This window comes from Lissotriton vulgaris, chromosome 3_1 (genome assembly GCF_964263255.1).
Source record: "Lissotriton vulgaris chromosome 3_1, aLisVul1.2, whole genome shotgun sequence".
In the NCBI taxonomy this organism is placed as follows: Eukaryota; Metazoa; Chordata; class Amphibia; order Caudata; family Salamandridae; genus Lissotriton; species Lissotriton vulgaris.
The window spans coordinates 1,222,510,280-1,222,528,654 of NC_141689.1; the positions used below are offsets into that span (position 1 = coordinate 1,222,510,280).

An 18,375-nucleotide genomic window follows, 5' to 3' on the forward strand; every position below is an offset into this window, starting at 1 on the left:
TTCATGGACAGAACTCAACGAGTTGGACTTTCCCTTCACCCCTACACCTCAAACCCCAAGTAACCAATCTGCTGTGTCTCTCGAGGATCATTGCTGAGTCCAACACTTTTCAACGTCTACATGATGCCCCTTGCGGACATAGTCAGAGCCCACGCCATCAGCTTAGTATCCTATGCAGAAGACTCACAGCTCATCCTCTCCCTTACCAACTCAACCAGCACTGCCAAAGCAAACTTTGCCTACTGTCCACCTCTCGATGATGGCACCCAGAATCCCAGGTGTGCTCATGAGTGGGTGTGAGTGTTTGATTGGTTCAGATGCTCCGTCCATCACCACCCCCTTTTGTACCGCTTTGTTCGCCATAAGTTGGCAGGGTATGCTCAGACGTGAGTCCCTTGCTCACTTTGCCACTGGATTCAAGCAAGCCTAGCTGAAGACGGCTGTAATGCCAGAAACTGGTCCTAGAAAGCTTGTTTCCGGTCCAGGGAAGGCATAGCTTGGCAGTTCGGGCTGGACTGTTCCATGAGGCACAGGGTCAGACTGATTTGCATATGGCCATGTCAGAACTGGGGTGGTAGAGTGGGCTAAAGAACGGTAATGGATTAAACCCAGATCTGTTGACTGGGGGTGAGTGTTTGATTGGTTCAGATGGTCCGTCCATCACCACAACATTTTGTATCGTCATGAGTGGTATTGGGCAGAGCACTGTGATTACTTGGGCTAAGGTTCCTGTCCTTTAAGACCCATCCCTGGATGCGAAGTCCACTTGAATTATGCTATCATTTCACCATGAGGCTTTATTAATTTTATTAGCACTGTATAACAATTCCAAATAACGTTTTTTTGTTTTTTTTTAAGAGGCGGGGGGGCTTTCTTCTTCCTCAGAACTTCCTGATGATCTTTAAGTGCTCAAAAGCTGTAATGAAAGCTCCAACCTAACATTACAAGCAAGCCGGCCCAGTGACTTGTAGCAGATTGTCCACTTTTATCAAGCTTTTTGTAGGAGGGTGCATACCTGACTATGGTTACCCCAGATTTTTTGCCTTGTGTTTAGCTGGTTTTCGACTTAGTTGGCCTGGGACCCTGCTAATCAGGGCCCCAGGCTATCTGCTCTCTCTGTAAAATGGACTCCATGCACCCTAGATGCATAACCAATTTGGTACTGGACACCTTGTCAGCCCCTGTACAGTGCACTATAGGTGCCCAGGGCATAGGTGCATCCAAGGCCTACCAGGGGCTGCAGCATATATTTTTGCCACCCCTGGCTGGTACTTAAATCGACACAACTGGCTGATCACTCAGCTGTGGCAAGGTGGTGTAATCACCCCTTGCTTAGATATAGTATACCTATCGGTACCCCCTCAACCAAACATGAGATTTCACAATGGTATAGACTCCTTCTAGATGAATCTGATGGGGAATTTGAGTTACCAACCCAACTTTGGGCTGATGTAATTTTGACTCAAGACGTAGAAGAACTCTGGTCTACCTCATTCGAACTTTTAAAAAAATATGGTGAAACCCTCATGGCTACGTAGAAACCATCTCTTTACCCTTCACAGGGCGTATTACTCCCCCCAAAGATTATCTAAATTTACCTCAGGAACCTCAGCGGCATGTGCAAGGTGTGGTTTGATGGCAGCTTCAGATATCCATATGTTTTTTGAGTGTCCCCGTATAGCACCTTATTGGGAGGCCATAGGGAAGACTCTCACGGCATCATTAGGTACCCCAATTAGTATAGACTTTCCATTAGTGATCTTTGGAGTTCTGAGGACAACTCAAAACATAGCTAGAAACCTGGTCTTCTACACGATCCTTCTGGCAAGAAGAGAGATCTGCAGGAGATGGAAGGATCCCATCCCCCCTTCCCATGGGGATTGGCTGACATCAACGCTACAGACTGCACGTATAGATCTAGCCAGATCAGGAAACCAAAGCAAAAGGACCTTTTGGCACTCGATTGTATGGTCACAATAAAGATCCGGGGTTGTTTTTTTTTTGTTTTTTTTCCCGGGTCCAATGATTATACTACTATGGTGCCAATCCAAATCTTATCCGGTCATATCCCGGCCTAGGCCCAGCAGTAGGCCTCCCCACTGGTAGCCTAAAAGAATATCAAGCTGAGACAGTTGCGGGATTTGTGGCTGCCCACTCGAACAAAATGATCCCTTCCAGTTACTATACTGTGTAAACTGGTCTAAGGCTTATTCTAAATGGCTTTCTTAAACCATGGTGGATATGAGGACAAAAAAAAAAGAGGCGGGGGGGCTTTCTTCTTCCCAGCTCAGAAGTTCCTGGTGATCTTTAAGTGCTCAAAAGCTGTAATGAAAGCTCCAACCTAACATTACAAGCAAGCCGGCCCAGTGACTTGTAGCAGAATGTCCACTTTTATCAAGCTCTTTGTAGGAGGGTGGATACCTGACTATGGTTACCCCAGATTTTTTGCCTTGTGTTTAGCTGGTTTTCGATTTAGTTGGCCTGGGACCCTGCTAATCAGCTCCCCAGGCTATCTGCTCTCTCTGTAAAATGGACTCCATGCACCCTAGGTGCATAACCAATTTGGTACTGGACACCTTGTCAGCCCCTGTACAGTGCACTATAGGTGCCCAGGGCATAGGTGCATCCAAGGCCTACCAGGGGCTGCAGCATATATTTTTGCCACCCCTGGCTGGTACTTAAATCAACACAACTGGCTGATCACTCAGCTGGGGCAAGGTGGTGTAATCACCCCTTGCTTAGATATAGTATACCTATATCTAAACCTGTATCTGGACACATATATACCTATAAGTCACTCCTATGGCAGGCCTTAACATTCCTGGAGGCAGAGTGCTTGGTTGTATGTGAGATGGTGCTCTAGCATAAGCTGAGCCTGTCTGCAGCTGTCGGGACCAACTCCCTTAGCTGTTCCGGGATATTGCCATACCATATACTCTTTAGTGCATTATAATCCTCGCGGTTATGTGCTAACTTTGGTTTGGCTTTATCAAAACATGTCGTGTAAGGTGTCATACGATTTGGAATACTACCCTCTCGTCAGTCCTGGTGACGGGGGTAGCATTCCACCCCTCTAGAGGGAGTAGACATGTTACTTTGCTAAAACGCGGTTAATTCTAACCAGAGCCTCAGCATCACAAAATGGATGCTGCTGCCACAGACACGAGTCTGACCTCCTACTGCTGACCGAAACTTGGCAGGGTAAAACCTGGACAAAGGGTATCCTGTCGCAGGGAGGTGCTACACCTCCCCAGACAGGAGATAGTGTATCGGGGCTGGGTGGGTTGAATGAAACTAGACACTGCCTGGGGAGCGCAAGGCTTCCCCTTGCATAATCCAGTCAAACCGGTTCTGGGGCACACCAGCCCCAGCCCTGGCACGAAACTGGACAAAGGGAAAGGGGTGTAACCACCCCCTTCCCTGGTCCCATCCATAGGAGGGACCTAGCAGGTAATCCAGCCCACAGATTTGGAATAAAGGTGGGAGCAGTGCCAGCGCACATCAGAATATCCTGACTGAAACTTTGATACAGAACTCTGGACCCTTCGACATGGAAGACTGAAGAATCTCCCTTGTGGTCAAAGAGTGACCACCCTGTGCAAACAGGCACCATCCAGCGCCTCACTGTTTGCTTTGTTGCAGTTCCCGACGGAACTCGAGCAACAGAGATCGACAAGACCCAGCGTTCCTGCCTTCCAACAGCCCGATCCACAGTCACAGCAAGTCTGAGACCCGTGAAGGCGACCTGAAGCGTGGGGCCGGCCATCTTGGAATAAAACCACAAAGTGCTGACCGTGCAGCTCCCGAGGCTCCCTCGATGCTGTGCATTGGGGTTTGAGAAGCCCCACCCCAGAGCAGCTTTTGCACCAAAGCTCACCCCTCCACACTCACCGAGTGCTGCGTGGGGCCCTTCTGCATTTTCCTGCTCGACGCGTTGGTCCGGTCGCTTGCCCGTTGGCTAGTGGCCGTAGTACCGATGAACCTTTGAATTTGCTCTGCTAGTCTGGTTGCTCCAGACTGGCCCTCGCTCCCCTGAAAAGGAGCACCCGCTCTGACCTTGCTGGTCCGAGTAAGAAGCGATCTTGGAATCCTGCGTGGGTTGCATTTGCCAAGGTCTGTTTGCTCCGATCTGGAAGCCGGCAATGCCGACAGCGAGAGCCTTCGTGGGACAGCTCGTGATCCACTCCTGGACATCCTCGGTGCCCCAGAGTCCACGTGGCAGCGCAGACAAGCTTCACGACAACCACCTGATTGCGCCCGACATTGCCGGGTTCCTTCCTGGTTCCACCCTGGTTACTGCTGAGTGACCCAGACTCTGTCCCCTCTGCTTTCAGGTACTCTACATCTTCGATCCACCCTTGGATCCAACCGGACACTTCTCTTCTGGACGCCTGCAGCATCTTCATCTCCAGGCACCATCAGACTGCGTGATGAAACCCGACACACTTTGGCACCTATGCACCCACTTCCTCTGGGTGAGGTAACTCGTGAACGCCGGTGCTCCTGCATTGGTATACACCTCTAGTGTCTAAGTCTAAAGTTTGGTAATTCTAGTCCAGTCGGAAGACTCCTCAAACAGTAACTTTGTAACTTTTACGCACCATTGACTTTGCATTGGTGCATGCGTGTGCTTTAAGCGCTGCACCCGAGTCCCGCGGGCTTTTTCCGATTTCACCACTGCTAGTCCTGAATAGCCCCAGCGATTCCCAAGGCCTCAGGCCTTACCACTGTTCGAGTAGTGATACTTATACCACTATTTTAGTATATGGTTTGAGTGGCCCCTGGCCTCATCCATAATTGTGCAACTTTCATATGTTTTACTGTGCTTTTGTTTAAACGCTTGTGCTTGTAGACTCATAAAGAGTATAGAGGATTATTCTAGTAATAAATACATATATTTTTTATAATATATAACTTTTGTGGTGTCCTTTCATTTGATATAACAGGATTGTGATTGGTAAAACAGCTGGCTTCACATGCCCTCTTGAGTTTAGCCTGAAGGCTGCTTAGTCCATGCTACCCCTAGGATAGCTTGTCTATAAGGTTGACTTACAATAACCACCATAAGGGATTGTTTGGACTGATACAAGGTGCCCCCAGAATTGGAGACATCATATATCAGGCCAACTTCTCACACTCTTCAAACACTAGGGTCAGGTTATTTTTAATCTCAAACACTTTTGGGCACATACGGGATCTGCAACTTTCGATTCACGTCCAGAATCGTACAGTTTATTAAAACATGATATACAGGGTTAAAACAATGGTCTTCTGGATTTAAATTAGAATACATGACGACTAAGCAACATCGGGCTTTTGAGTCTTCCTTATTTTTGTTCACGTGCCCTTTCTAGCAACAGAATGTGTACTCCGTGTCCATAGCACAGAGACCGCATTAGTGATGATGGTATACTGTATCCAAGGTAAGTTTGATCAGTGCGAAGCTGCAATTCTGGTTGTGCTGGCATTGTCTTCAGCTTTTTATACGGTCTCTCTTAATCGGATGGCCCATCGCTTACGGCACTTAGTGTGGTGGCAAGGCGCTCAGCATTTTGCACTTCTTCCTTGTGGACAGGATGCAAGTTCTCAGCTGCAGACAGTTTAGGTCTAAGACGTTAATTCTTCCGGTTGGGGTCCCGCAGGACTCTTCACTTAGCCCTACCCTTTTGAATATCTGTGTTTCACTGCTGGCAACTAAGGTCCATTCCTTTGGTTTTCAGGCTTTATCCTATGCTGACGACACCCAAATCATTGTGTCAGTTTTCTACAGTTTGTCTTTAGTAGCAGATAAGTTCATAAACTGAATGTTGGGAATTAGTAATTGGGTAAAAGATAATTTACAGAAATTGAATGCTGATAAAATCGAAGTGTTGGTTTTTGGAGGACAGCAGTTCATCTGCTCGGAACTCTGGTGGCCAGATTTGTGTGGCCCTTTACCGACCCTGGTGTCGTCATCCAAAAATGTAGGGGTCCTTTTTGACAACTCTCTGAACTTCAATCTGCAGGTTAATCGTACTACCAGCACTTGCTTTTACATCATCAGATCTTGAAAAAGATCTTCACATTTTATTCCGCTGTAACGACGCAAATCGGTGGCTGTGCCTTTGGCCTCCGCCCATCTGGATTATTGTAATGCTCTGTATCTGAACATCAATAATTCCTCTCTTAACAACTCCAGGTCATTCAAAACGTGAAGGTGCATCTTGCCCTAGGCACTCCTAAATATCTTTCTGAAGCAAGTGATATTTAAAGTCCTATTCATGGTCTTTATGCAAAAAACAACAATTTATTTTATTTTGAAGGTTTTATATAGTGCGAACATGACCCTTCCGGGTATTGTAGCGTTTTACAAGTTACGTAGTTGAACAAAAGAAACATTGTATTTCAAAGTTATGTATTCCGTTACAGCTAGTTGTTCTAAGAGACCGATACAATGATCAAGTGAATTTCTTCATGAAAAGAGATTAAACTTCTTTTTTGAAAGAGGCAGTTGAGGCATTCAGTCTGGTTTCTGGGGTTGTGCATTCCAAATCCTTGGGGCAATTCCAGAGAAGGTGGGTTATATGTTTTGTTTTTGGCAAATCTTTGTGGCTTCAGAAGAAGATTGCTGGCGCCCCTGGATGATCTGTTTCCGCATGAGAGCTCAAGTTTCTGGGCCAGATACCTCGGGTGTTGTGATGTAGGACTTTGTGCCTCATGCAGGCGATTTCTTTTTTTTTTTTTTTTTTTTTGTTTATTTGTTTTTTGTTTTTTATTGTATTCTTGCTTCGAAGGGAAGCCAGTTGGGAGCTTTGAAGTTGGGGGAAATGTTTTTGAACCTGTGATGAGCCTGGCCGCTGAGTTGAGTGATGCTTTTAGAGGAGCATTTGTAGATCTACAGTGCAACAGAGTTGCACTACCATATTCTAGTCTAGGGATTACTAGTACTTGGACTGCCAGTTTAAAGTAGTTTGCTGGAAGGGAGGGTGTTAATTTTCTCAAGGTGTTTATCTGAAACTTTGCTCCTTTTGCTGCGGCACTGATATGTTTCTGCAGTGTTAGATGACTGTCCCGAGTTACTCCCAGCGATGTTGCTGAATCAATTATAAGAGGTTGGCAGTTGAGCGCTGTAAGTTGTTTAAGCCATTCTTGTGTGATGGCTGATTGTTTAGGTAGAGCGATTTAGTGGGAATTCCATTTTGAGGGCGTTGAGTTTGAGGTGGTTTTTCCATCAGCCAAGACTGAGCTTTTTGTAACGTTAGATTGAGAGAATTGACCTACAGAGAGTTTATCTTTAAATATAGTTGTGTGTCATCTGCGTACATGTGAAAGTGAATATTTGATGAGTTGAAAAAAGCAGTGAGTGGCTCCATGAATAGGTTCAAGAATGTGGGTGAGAGGGAGGAGCCTTGCGGAACTCCTAATGTGACTGGGACGGCCATGGACAAGGATTGATTGACCTTGAAACTTTGGGATCTAATTAGGGGGAAAGAGGTAAACCAATTTAGCACTGACCTGATAAGCCCATTCTATATTTCAAGAGGTCTAGTAGATTATCATGTTTGACGGTGTCAAAGGCCGAGGATGAGTCAAGCAGAATAAGTAGACAGGATTTGTTCTGGTCTAGGATTTTTAGTGTGTCATCTACTATGTTGGTCATAGCCAATTCAGTACCATGCCAGATTGGAAGTTATTGAGCAGGTTGAAATTGATGATGTGGTTGTCCAACTGGATGAGTACACGTTTTTCTACGAGTTTAGCCTGAGTAGGGATGTTGGAAATTGGTCCGTAGTTATTTAAGTCTGAGGGGTCTGCCCTAGTTTTTTTTAGGATGGGGGATACTTGTCCTTATTTAAGAATTTCCGGATTAATTCCTTGGAGTAGAGAGGCATTAATAATATTTGTCCAAAGTGGCAGTAGCAACGGTATGAAGTCTTTTAGGTAGTTTGCAGGAGGAGGGTCTGGGAAGTGGTTGAAGGGTTCAAGGACTTGAGTGCTTTTAGAATTGTTTCTTCACTGTAAGTTGTGAAGGCGGACCATGAGGCATTATTTTTTAGGGCGAGCTTAGATGTGCAAGAGATTGGGGTCGCTAGAGTGTGTAATGCTGTGTCCTTCTATGCATCAGTCTGAGCTATTAAGGCCTTAAGTTGGTCCGTCTTCAAAAGTTATGTCTTTTTCAAGAAGAATGAAGCAAATTATTTTCAGCTGGGTGGTGTGCATTCACCAGCTTGGGGAGAGTGAGATAGGCCAATAGAATGAGTTTTAACTAGTTCAAATAGTTTTTTGGGTCGGTTCTTGGCTTGGTCTAACTGATTTTTTTAAAAGGTTTGCTTATGAAAGTCTGGTCTTTCTACAGTTGGAGTTTGTGGTGGCTCTAAGCGATATGGGGTGGTCATGGGATGGTGTTGACCTCCATTGCCGTTCAACTAGTCTTAGGGCTTGTCTGTCCTTGTTGAGTCTACCGTCGACCAGGGTTTAGAGTCTTTTGTGGAGAATCTCTTCAGTTGTAGTGGAGCGGTTGTGTCTAATATTGTGGTCCTAGCGTTAAAGTAGTGGTTTGTCAAAGCTTGAACATCAGATAGGTCTTCTGGGTGGAGCAGGATGTTGAATCTGTCGGATATGGATAGGTCTGTGAGGGAGTTTTTTAAGTTTCTCTTCCATATTTTAGGTCGCTTAGATTGTGCTGAGCATTCCTTGATGCAGAAAGTGCTGAAATGATGATCAGACCAATCACATGGGAGGATCGTGTTAAGAGGAATGGCCTCTGGATTGGCAATAACCAAGTCAAGAATTGAGCCTTTGACATGTGTGAGGCTATTGCAGATTTGGATACGGTCAAGGTCAGAAAGGAACGTTTTGAGGCTATTTACTGCTGGATTGTTAAGGTCATTCCAGTGGAGGTTGAAATCTCCAAGGAATATTAGGGTATTTTGTTGACCAATATTTGTGGTCACGGTCTCCATAAATTGCTTGATGAAGGTAAGGTTATCACCTAGCGGGTGGTAGAATGTGTGCAGTGTACAGATGGGTTTGTTATTACTCGTGATATCTAAACAGAGGTATTCACATGAAGATAGAACCTGTGAAAGTGAGCGGTTCACTGAGAGACTGTTCCGGAGAATGCATTCAATACCGCCTCCTGGTCTATCGGGTCTGTCTAGTCTGGTGTGGTCATGGTTCGGGAGAATAAGTGTGTTGAGGATAGGCGTGGATGACTCATTTAACCATGTTTCGGTTAGGATTAGGAGGTCAGGTTCATGAGTGAGTATTAGATCAGCAATGTCTGCAGCATGTTTTGAGGTGGATCTACAAATTAGAAGTATTCATTTGAGACGCAGCTTGGTTGAGGTTGATGGACAGTATGCTGATCAATGTCAAACAATCACCCCAGTACAGAAATCTGGGCCTAAATTGATCGTTTATTTTTGCTCCCCATGCAATTCCAGTTTAAAACCAGCCGTATGCAAATCTGTCTTGACCTGTTCCCCATGGGAACAGTCCAACCCGAACTACCAGGCAAGGTCTGCCCTGGACCGGAAACAACCATCCTGGGACCGGTTTCATACATGGTCTTCGTGGCACTGTGCCAAATGCATCAGAGGCTTTTTTAGACACAATTTCAGTGGTATGTGCCTAATATCCCGCTCCACTCCCCCTATATGAGGAAGATGGTAGTTCCCAAGACTTGCAGAATCAGATGAAGCGGGCACTCTTAGGCTGAGGCAAAAGTGTGGAGCACCTTACCTCTGCATATCACATGAATTGAAAAGATGTCCGTTTTTCCTATGCATCTGAAACCCTTGCTTTTCTCATCCGAGCCCCTGGTGCAGTGCAGACTGTTTCCTCGTTTAGTGTGTATGCTTTAGCGCCTTGACACCTTCAGATATAGGCTCACTTTAGAAAGTTTCTTTTCATTTCATGCTCAGCTTCCCTGGAAACACCCTGTTTTTGATCCCACATTCCCTGAGTTCTGTGTTAACTGTTCAAGCTATACCTCTTTCTCTGCACTAGCATGGTGCAATCTGGAGAGATCCTGATAGTTGTATTCTCAAATTGTAGTGTCCTTCTTTCCTAACTGCTTGCAGTTTCATGTCTCTGTCTCAATGATTGAAAATGTGGGGTATGATCGTTCTCTTGGTGGGAGAAGGTCCTTGACCTCAGCAGAGTCATTGGTGCCTTGTGTGGTCTTTCCACCTAGGAAACTTTGGATAGTGCTTTCAGTTTAACATGTTCTGAGATCCAGTTCTCGACGAATAGTTCTATGCTATGGCCTTCGGCCCGATCCCACACTCCTACTGTACAAATTAGTTTTTCCTTGATCTACCTTCAAATACCGACAGGCTTGTCTAAATTGCAGCATTTTCTTTTAGTAGCTTGCCACCACACCACAAAGGGTTTTAACTTCACCCTTGAGTATTTTTATTGTTTGATCAATTTTGGTGACTCTTGCCCATTTTCTGTAAATCCAATCTCAAAAGATCAACCTCTATGTTAACAGCATCGATTTTGGACTTGAGCATGGCCTTGTTGTCTCGTACTGCTCTAATTAAGTTTCTCAATGTATGCTCCGATTCTTCCTTGGACTCCAGGATCTCTGCTGGTTCATGCTTTTCAGCATCCGCAGTACCTTCTTCTGTGCCCCTGTGACGCAATCAGGCATATCAGTCCGTCTTACTCTGCTGGGTCGGTTTCTGGCCTTATCTATGAGACCAGGGTTAACCTGCACGATTTAAAGTAGATAGTGTATACCTAAGGAACATTTGAAGGAACCAGTCAGAGGATGAAATATCAAAGGTGAATTGGGAGGGGTTGAGCTGCTACGAGGAGATCAAGAGCATTGCCGAACTCCACTTTCGTGATCGATTTCCATCTTATATATGCCAGTCTTTCACCGAATACTTGTAATGATACAGCTTAATCTGTGCATGGTAGCCATTCCTTGCCCTAGCACTGTGTAATTAAATCACTTATAGAGTTCACATGTTTTTGATCCTCCAAGCACCCTACCTATACAAAGTCAATATATGGTTGTTATTTTGTTAACATTCACAATATTTAAAATATGTGCTCGGCTTCAAGTTAAATTGCAGCCACAGCTCAACTGCTTGCTCAATACTGATGTTGTCTTCCCTCATCCATCTTTGGCAGCTGCCCCATCTATCTGCCATATAAACAAACAGTGGTTCCTGTGGACAAATGCAATTAATAAACAGTAATCATAAGCACAATGGCAATGCACAGGGGTAAGGTGGATGTCAGAGGGAGATCAGACCATATACTGCAGGATACTTGTAAATTCAAATGTTTATATACATAAATCTTCACATTTACTCTGAGATAAATGGCATGGTGTCCCCAGTGAACATGGAACGTACTTACCAATTTGTGACATTCAGTGACATTAAAAAATGGCTTCCAAAGTTGCAAAGCCGACCATAACAATGGTATCAAATAATCACAGCCTTCTAATACAGTAATAGAGGCTGGTAAATGGTTCGCTTTAGGTTGTTATGTAGGTTCCATGTTCACTGGGGACACCATGCACTTGTCAGAGTAAATGTACTATGTTCCCTGGTTCCATGTGAGTAGAGTGTCCCTTGTTTCCTTTACAGAACCATCCATCTGCCATGGCAGCAGAAGAATTGACTCCGCAGTCCTTGCTGAAGGCCGATTTCCATATTTAGAGATCGATGCCAGACAGGCAATGAGCTCTCTATACCTTCAGCCGATCCGCCTTCATGGCGGCTACATTGAGACCACTGAAAGTTTGCTGAGCTGCTGCCATGTTTAATGCTGCCACTGAGTAAGGGTTTTTTGTTCTTCTAAAACAAAAATGAAAGTAGTCCTTGACATGCTGGGAGTTTTCTCCCAGCTTCCTGGTGTAATTATTTTGCTTTCCTGTTTGGGAGCGCCAGGCTTTCACTGGCGGTCTCCAACGGGGAAGAAGTACATCAGGATGTCTGCCCTAGATGGGGTCTAAGGTCCTTTGACCAATAGACTCTTATGTCAGTAGGCTACAATCCAAGGTGGAGAATCATGACAGAAGCAAGGTGGCTCCCCTGATTCTAACAAGAATGGGCAGACCACGGGTTCGGCAGAGAAAATATGCCACCACTTTTGTGGTGGAGTGCCCTGTCTGTCAAACTCTAAATCCGCCCCAAAATATCTAAACATTAAGCTTTGTCTCATGACGACCTATCTGTGGCCTAGTTTACTGAATGGTATTGTAGGTAGCTACAGAACATTTATTAGTTAATGACCTATGTATATGTGTGATATCTTGGGGGTTCTGCCAATCCTTGTCATTTAGGGTTTTATTTTGCATTTTCTTTCCAGCTGCAGTATACAACAGTGGGACTCGGATGAGCCCATACCGAGGGCGGAGCTGCTGAAGGGGGTTGTTGGCGCCCATGGGCTCCTCTGCCTTTTATCTGAAAAAGTCGATAAAGAACTTCTGGACGCTGCAGGTGGGTAAAGCATCCCGTTGAACCATTGAGCATGAATTGCGACAGCACCATTTCTCCCACAGAGGAATATTTTATATCGGCAGTATCAGATGCAAACGCCTGTCTTTGTTCACTGTTTGCATAAAACACACTAAAGTCATGGAAGAAGTGCTTGCAAATAGTTTAACCAATGGCAGTGGCTCGTGGTAGTATTCCAGTCGATCGTTTTTTTGCCCACCGTGCCACCTCAGATCAGACCTAGCGTTGACCCTGCTCCACCGGGAACAGTCCAGGCCCCACTGCCATGCCAGGTCCTCTCTGAACCAGAACACAAGCGATTGCCTGTGGATGGACTGTTTGCAAGAATTCCTCTCATTGCCTTTTGTGTGCTCACTGTTTGCATGAAACCTGCTGACCGCCATTAATATTTCCCTTCCCTAAGTGCATGCTATAGAATATCACTAAAGTAATTTAAGAATGTTTTGTCGTGTAGCGCACCTGTGCATAGTGCACCGTAATGAAAGAACCACTATAACAAATATAAGTGATCTGAGATGATTAAAAATTGCTTGCATTATGATTTGAAACCTTTGTGGCCGCTATTACTGATGTGTAAATTACCAGTAACTCTTATGAGATGAGAACAAGCTGCATCTTTTCAACCATAAAACTGTTTTCTTTCCATAGCTCCTTCTCAGTATATCACTCCTTCCCCTCCTTAAATCCCTCCAACTTTCCCTTCATTCATTTAGTCACTTCAGCTCACTGAGGATTGATTGGTATAATGAGCAGATTCATAGGGAATGAATTTCTCTGTACCTCTTCATAACCTCTTTCCTTCTATCTTCCTTGGGCTTCATTTCACTTTTCTTCTCTCTCTCTCTCTCTCTCTCTCTCTCTCCGTTCTTTCTTGTTGTCTCCCTTTCTTGCTTTTCCCACTTATCACTTTTCCCTCTTTTGTTTATTGCATTCTCTCCCTATTCTTCCTTTTTCTTTTCTTTTTTTCTTTTTTTACAATTTTCCTCGTTTTTTTTTAACTCCAGGTGTTCTGTAAATGAAACAATCCTCGGTCTGTACCTCTCCAGTATCGTCTAAATATCCCAATGTATGCAAACAAATGGAGGAAAGCTCTCCGCTTCACACACACAGATTGTTGGTGTTCACCTCGGAGCCTGCAGTGTTTGCCAGTATCCACGACTCTGGGTAGAGTTTCTACTTCATGAAGCTATCGCAGAGGAGTCTGATGGATTGAGAACTGCTGGTGAATGACCACCACTCTTCCTTCCGTGTAAACCTTCCATTCCCTGCCCCTCAAAGTGCTGTGAAGCTGCCCTTGAGCTGTATTGAGCACTACATAAAAGCCAAAAATAAACATTGCAATTGACCGCTTCTCCATTGTGGCCTTGTGGCTTGGGAAGATTTGGCCTCTTTGGATATCATTCAAGAGCGTGGATGCAACTTTAAAGAGTTCATATGTTGTAATTTACTCCTGGTTATGGAGTGGGACTATATACAGCTTACACTCTTGAAACATGTCTGTGGGATTGCCAGTCTCTCCTGGTGACTAAAGAGGATTGGTGAACCATGTGTTAGATGCCACTTGAGGGGCAGGACACACTGGCTACTGGGACCCAGCTGTGGTGATTGAAGTCACTTCCCACAGATTGCCTGGGGCCAGTCCTACTATGACTGTACAAACTGGGCCAATGACAACGCTTTCCTAACTTTACTCTGGCGATGGTGAGCAGTCACAGGCTTCTCGGGCGGTAGCACAGGAGGTCAAGAGTTTAAAACTCAACAACACAATAACTTAATGGCCAACTCAATGCTCGTCTTATCTAAAAGCACTTTCAATAGCACACCAGAACTAAATACTATACAATGCAAATCAAATAGAAAATATAGAGTGGTGCTCCTGTGTGTGACCTCCTGTGGGTACCACACCCTACCTCCCCAGTACTCTCTCCTGACTATCAATTATAGTCCCCAGTAGGCATAAATAGGGCAAAGGTGCAGATTCCTTTTATGGTGATGCGCAATCTGACTGCACATTCAAAATCCATTCTGGATGCAGGGGTAAAAGTCTCAAGTCCTCACGCTTGAGTCTTTGGTGCCTGCAACAGTCTCCCTGTTCTGATAGGGCGTGAAGGCTTACTTTACCTATCTGTTGGTTCTACAGAAGTCGAGCAAAGGGCTTATGTGCTGCATATGTCTTTCTCATGCGTGGTGTCTTCCCTTCAGAACCGGATTTGAGAGACCGCTGCAGCACGGCAGGTCTTGCTGTAGCGGTCACAGCTTCCTCTACAGTTGAGGCCCTCCACTGGCTGAATGCAGGCGTGTCCTACAGCAAGACAAGTGCGCCCCCCCTTATGCTGATTGGCCAGTGTGGATTGTCCCTGGCAGATGCAGCCTTCCCAGGCTGACCAGCTCTGCTTCCCTTAGCGACCTGCTTCTTCCTCTGTCGGTGGCGGCAGCACCAGATGGAGGCCTACATCAGCTTTCAAGCAGACATGATGATTGTTCAATTTTTGGAGTCTTCTGGATTCAGTTTTCCGCAGGAACCACAGATGAGACCGCGTGACCCTCTGATTGCAGTGGTCTCTTCTGGCTTCGATCTCTCATATAGTCTGTTTTCTCTGGGTGTTCCTCTTACCAGAAATTCTGAGCTTCTCCTCCTTGATAGTCTGAGGAGAGGGATCAGTGGTTTAGACTGTCCCCAACACAAAAATGAAAAGGATCTGGTCAAACTGTCAATCACTCAACACTATGCTGTTACCACAGCCTTAGGTGATACTCCCAGGACAGGGAGAGTAGGCCAATGTCTCTTTGAAGGCACACATGGTGTGCCGCTCCAGGTCACAGGACAGGTCCAGGACCTCTCGTTATCATAGACAGACCTAGGCTTATCTACAAATGGTAAATTAGCGCGATGGCCGAGCCAAAATAAGTCTGAATACAAGTTTGCATGCAGTTGGCCACTCAGGGAAGAGGTGCACACCCGTCCACAATGCAGGGGCCTCCCATCTCCAGTCATGCTTTTGTGTTCACATAATGGTGAATCAAGGACTGCTCATGCCATATATTGCATTTGATCTGAAAGCTGTGACCTTGGCAGCAAGGAGGCCATCTTGATTAGAAGTTTGGAAAACTTTACAGTGGCCCACAAAGCTATGTCGGTTCAATTGCAAATAACCTTTTGATAACTTTAACGAAGTGCTGAAGGCAGCCAAAGACAGGAAGTGCGTTTTTCTTTCCAGATCAACGTTTTCACTGTCCTCCTCTGCCCTTGCTGCCGCCGTTTGGCATTCCTAAAATCTTATAAACCTCCTAGGAGGAGAAAGGCGCATGGCTAGACGAATAGCACTTCTGTCACTGGCTTCTCCATCATCGTCCCATCTGCAGTCCTCCAGACAGTCCCTCATGTCTTCTACAGTATGGGGAGCAGGGTGGCTTGTTGTAGTTTGTATCTAAAGCTTGCTGTGAGGGTTGGGCTGAGTTAGTTTCAGACCTCTTCCTAAGTATGTGATCGAGCAAAAGGCACTGCAGGAAAGGTCTCTAGATACCCTTCTGATTAAGGTTTTTATGCTGGTCACTCAAGGATGTACAGGGACCACATTCTGCTTTTTTTTTTTTTTTTTTTTTTTTTTTTTCTTTTTCTTTTTTTCTTTTGCATGTCCTTAATCCCAGAAATAAAGCCAGTTCTCCATGGAGCCTAATGTCCTTTCAGACAATTTCACCATTATGGCTCCATTATAATCAATGGAAGTAGAGATTTATGTGCTGTGCAGAAAAGTCGGCTTTTAACCGGTGGTCCTACATGCTGTCCATGCTGGGGGGGAAAGGCTTAATCTGGAATAGTTTACCTGAACTAAGCCTGGGGACAAGGGACGTGGGCAAGGAATAATGCCCACAGGAGTTGGCGCAGTGTTCTCCGCCATATACACATTTTTCACAGTGAATCACAGCTGCTTCTTTATTCTCAATACTTGAGGAAAGAAAGGTCAAAGTGAGGGATTGAACAACACAGTCTTGAAAATGCCATTCCTCCCCTAGAGTGCTCTGAAATCCAAAAACCTCGAGCTACTGGCGTACAGGTTCGGCCCTTGATGTAGGCGGTGTTCCTTTGGTGGCAGGGCAGGGTTGTATGGTATGAGGGCCGTGCAATAGCAGGTGAAGGCACAGGTAATAATGCAGGTGTAGATGGAAGGTTTGCAGTGCCAACTAGTGGATAAATGCTTAAAACTACAGTGTGGGTCCAGAAATAAAGAACAAAAGCAGCACAGCAGTCAGTGACCCTCCATTTGGGTAAACAAAATGTCTCTAGGGGGTTCAGTGGATAATGCACAGGCTAGATCACCTGTTCCTCCGATCTGTTATGCTCCCCATCCCATGGATAAAAAGACAAGGGGTTCCTCTGGACAGTTCCCAGCTAAGTAGAAAGAAATGAAAGTTTTTAGTCTCTAACTCAGCCATTGAAAGCAGGTTGGAATTGCTTTCTATGATGCCAATTCGGTTAGGCAGTGTATGGTTAGATAAAGAATTTGGGGGCTGATTAAGATGGAGGGCGGACTTCAGTCTATCCTCCATCGTATCTGGGATTGGGACCGCCCTACATGCTGTAGGCGGTCCCATAATAGGCATTACAATGTGACCCCCACCACAGCGATCTCAATCCCTATATTTTACATTGCGGCTGCAGCACCCGTCTCAATGTAAAAACGGTACATGTTACATATCCCTGCACTACGTGACGGGCACCATGCAGTGCCTGCCACATGGTACAGGGATATGTTGGGGGGCACCATAGGTGCCCCCCAACGCCCACATCCAAGAGCCAGGTGGGAAGGGGGGCTTTCAGTGTCCTTTTTCGCCAGCCTTTTCATGGTGGGTAACCCAGCATGAAACTGATGGCGGAAAGGGACATTGTTATCGCTACGGTGGTGCCTGGTAGGCACCGCCAGCATTGTAATGACTCCACCTCAGCGGGATACGTGGCGGTCTGTCTTTACGATGTCCACCTGCCATCATAATATGGCGGGCGGTAAAGTTGGTTACGATGGCTGGGAGACCGCCACTGACAGCCTGTCGGTGGCGATCTTTCCGCCATTATAGTCAGCCCCTTGGTTCTCTGTAAATTGCCGTGCCGTGCACATTTTCTGAGGTCTCTAGGACAAAGCCCACCAGCTACAATCTAGGATCGGTGAGCACATAAGAGACTCGCTATGTATTATCTCTTCAGCACATGTGTGGTTCTTCTGACTGGAACTTAATGCCCAAATATGGCAGAGGATTCACTTTCAATTGATCTATATGTTTTATCCTATGAGGAAGTACTTTTCCTAGCTTCTAATCTCAATTAGGGAGATCTTCGAACTTTAGGGAATGGTACGTTGGTCCTTTCATCAATGAAAGGGGGGGAATGTGATTATGGCTTGTCAAATTGTGTGGTCGCCATTCCTGTGCAGTTGGCAGAGGTTCTGAAGTAGTTGCTCCTAGTCTTCCCTTCTTGGTGTCTTTGCTGCCAATCTGGACACTTTTCTGTCTTGGTGTCTGCTGCCAATCTGGACACTTTTCTGTCTTGGTCTCTGCTTCAAAACTGAATAGCTTGGAGTACAGAGAAAGGGTTTATCTAGAAAGATATCCATAGCTCTTCACTAATCCTTGTTCAGTCCTCCCATCCATGTGATCATCACTAGGTGCCATGTCATTGCTTTTGTTCTAATACTCTTCAGTCTCCGTTCCATTTTTTCCCTACTTTATTAATTTTAATGTTGTTTCATTTCGGGACACAGTCGTGGAACCCCTGACTAGGCCTTGCGGACCCCCAGGGATCCTGAGGTTGAAGGTTCTTTGAGAACCCATTGTGCCTCTGTTCCTACTCGATGAGCATATTGTCTCCGTTCAATATGAGGAATGTCTCAGTCCCAGATAGCTGCTAAACCTGGACTGC

At 45.5% G+C, this 18,375-nt stretch overlaps 1 protein-coding gene across 1 annotated transcript in view; it reads left to right on the top strand.

Annotated features, from left to right (window-relative positions):
• LOC147727678 (glyoxylate reductase/hydroxypyruvate reductase-like) overlaps positions 1–18,375 on the top strand; it is a 108,105-nt gene that overhangs the window by 13,948 nt on the left and 75,782 nt on the right. Inside the window, exon 2 of the mRNA XM_086961683.1 lies at positions 12,316–12,446. Coding sequence (XP_086817809.1) covers positions 12,316–12,446 — 131 coding nt within the window. The remainder of the gene's footprint in view (positions 1–12,315; positions 12,447–18,375) is intronic.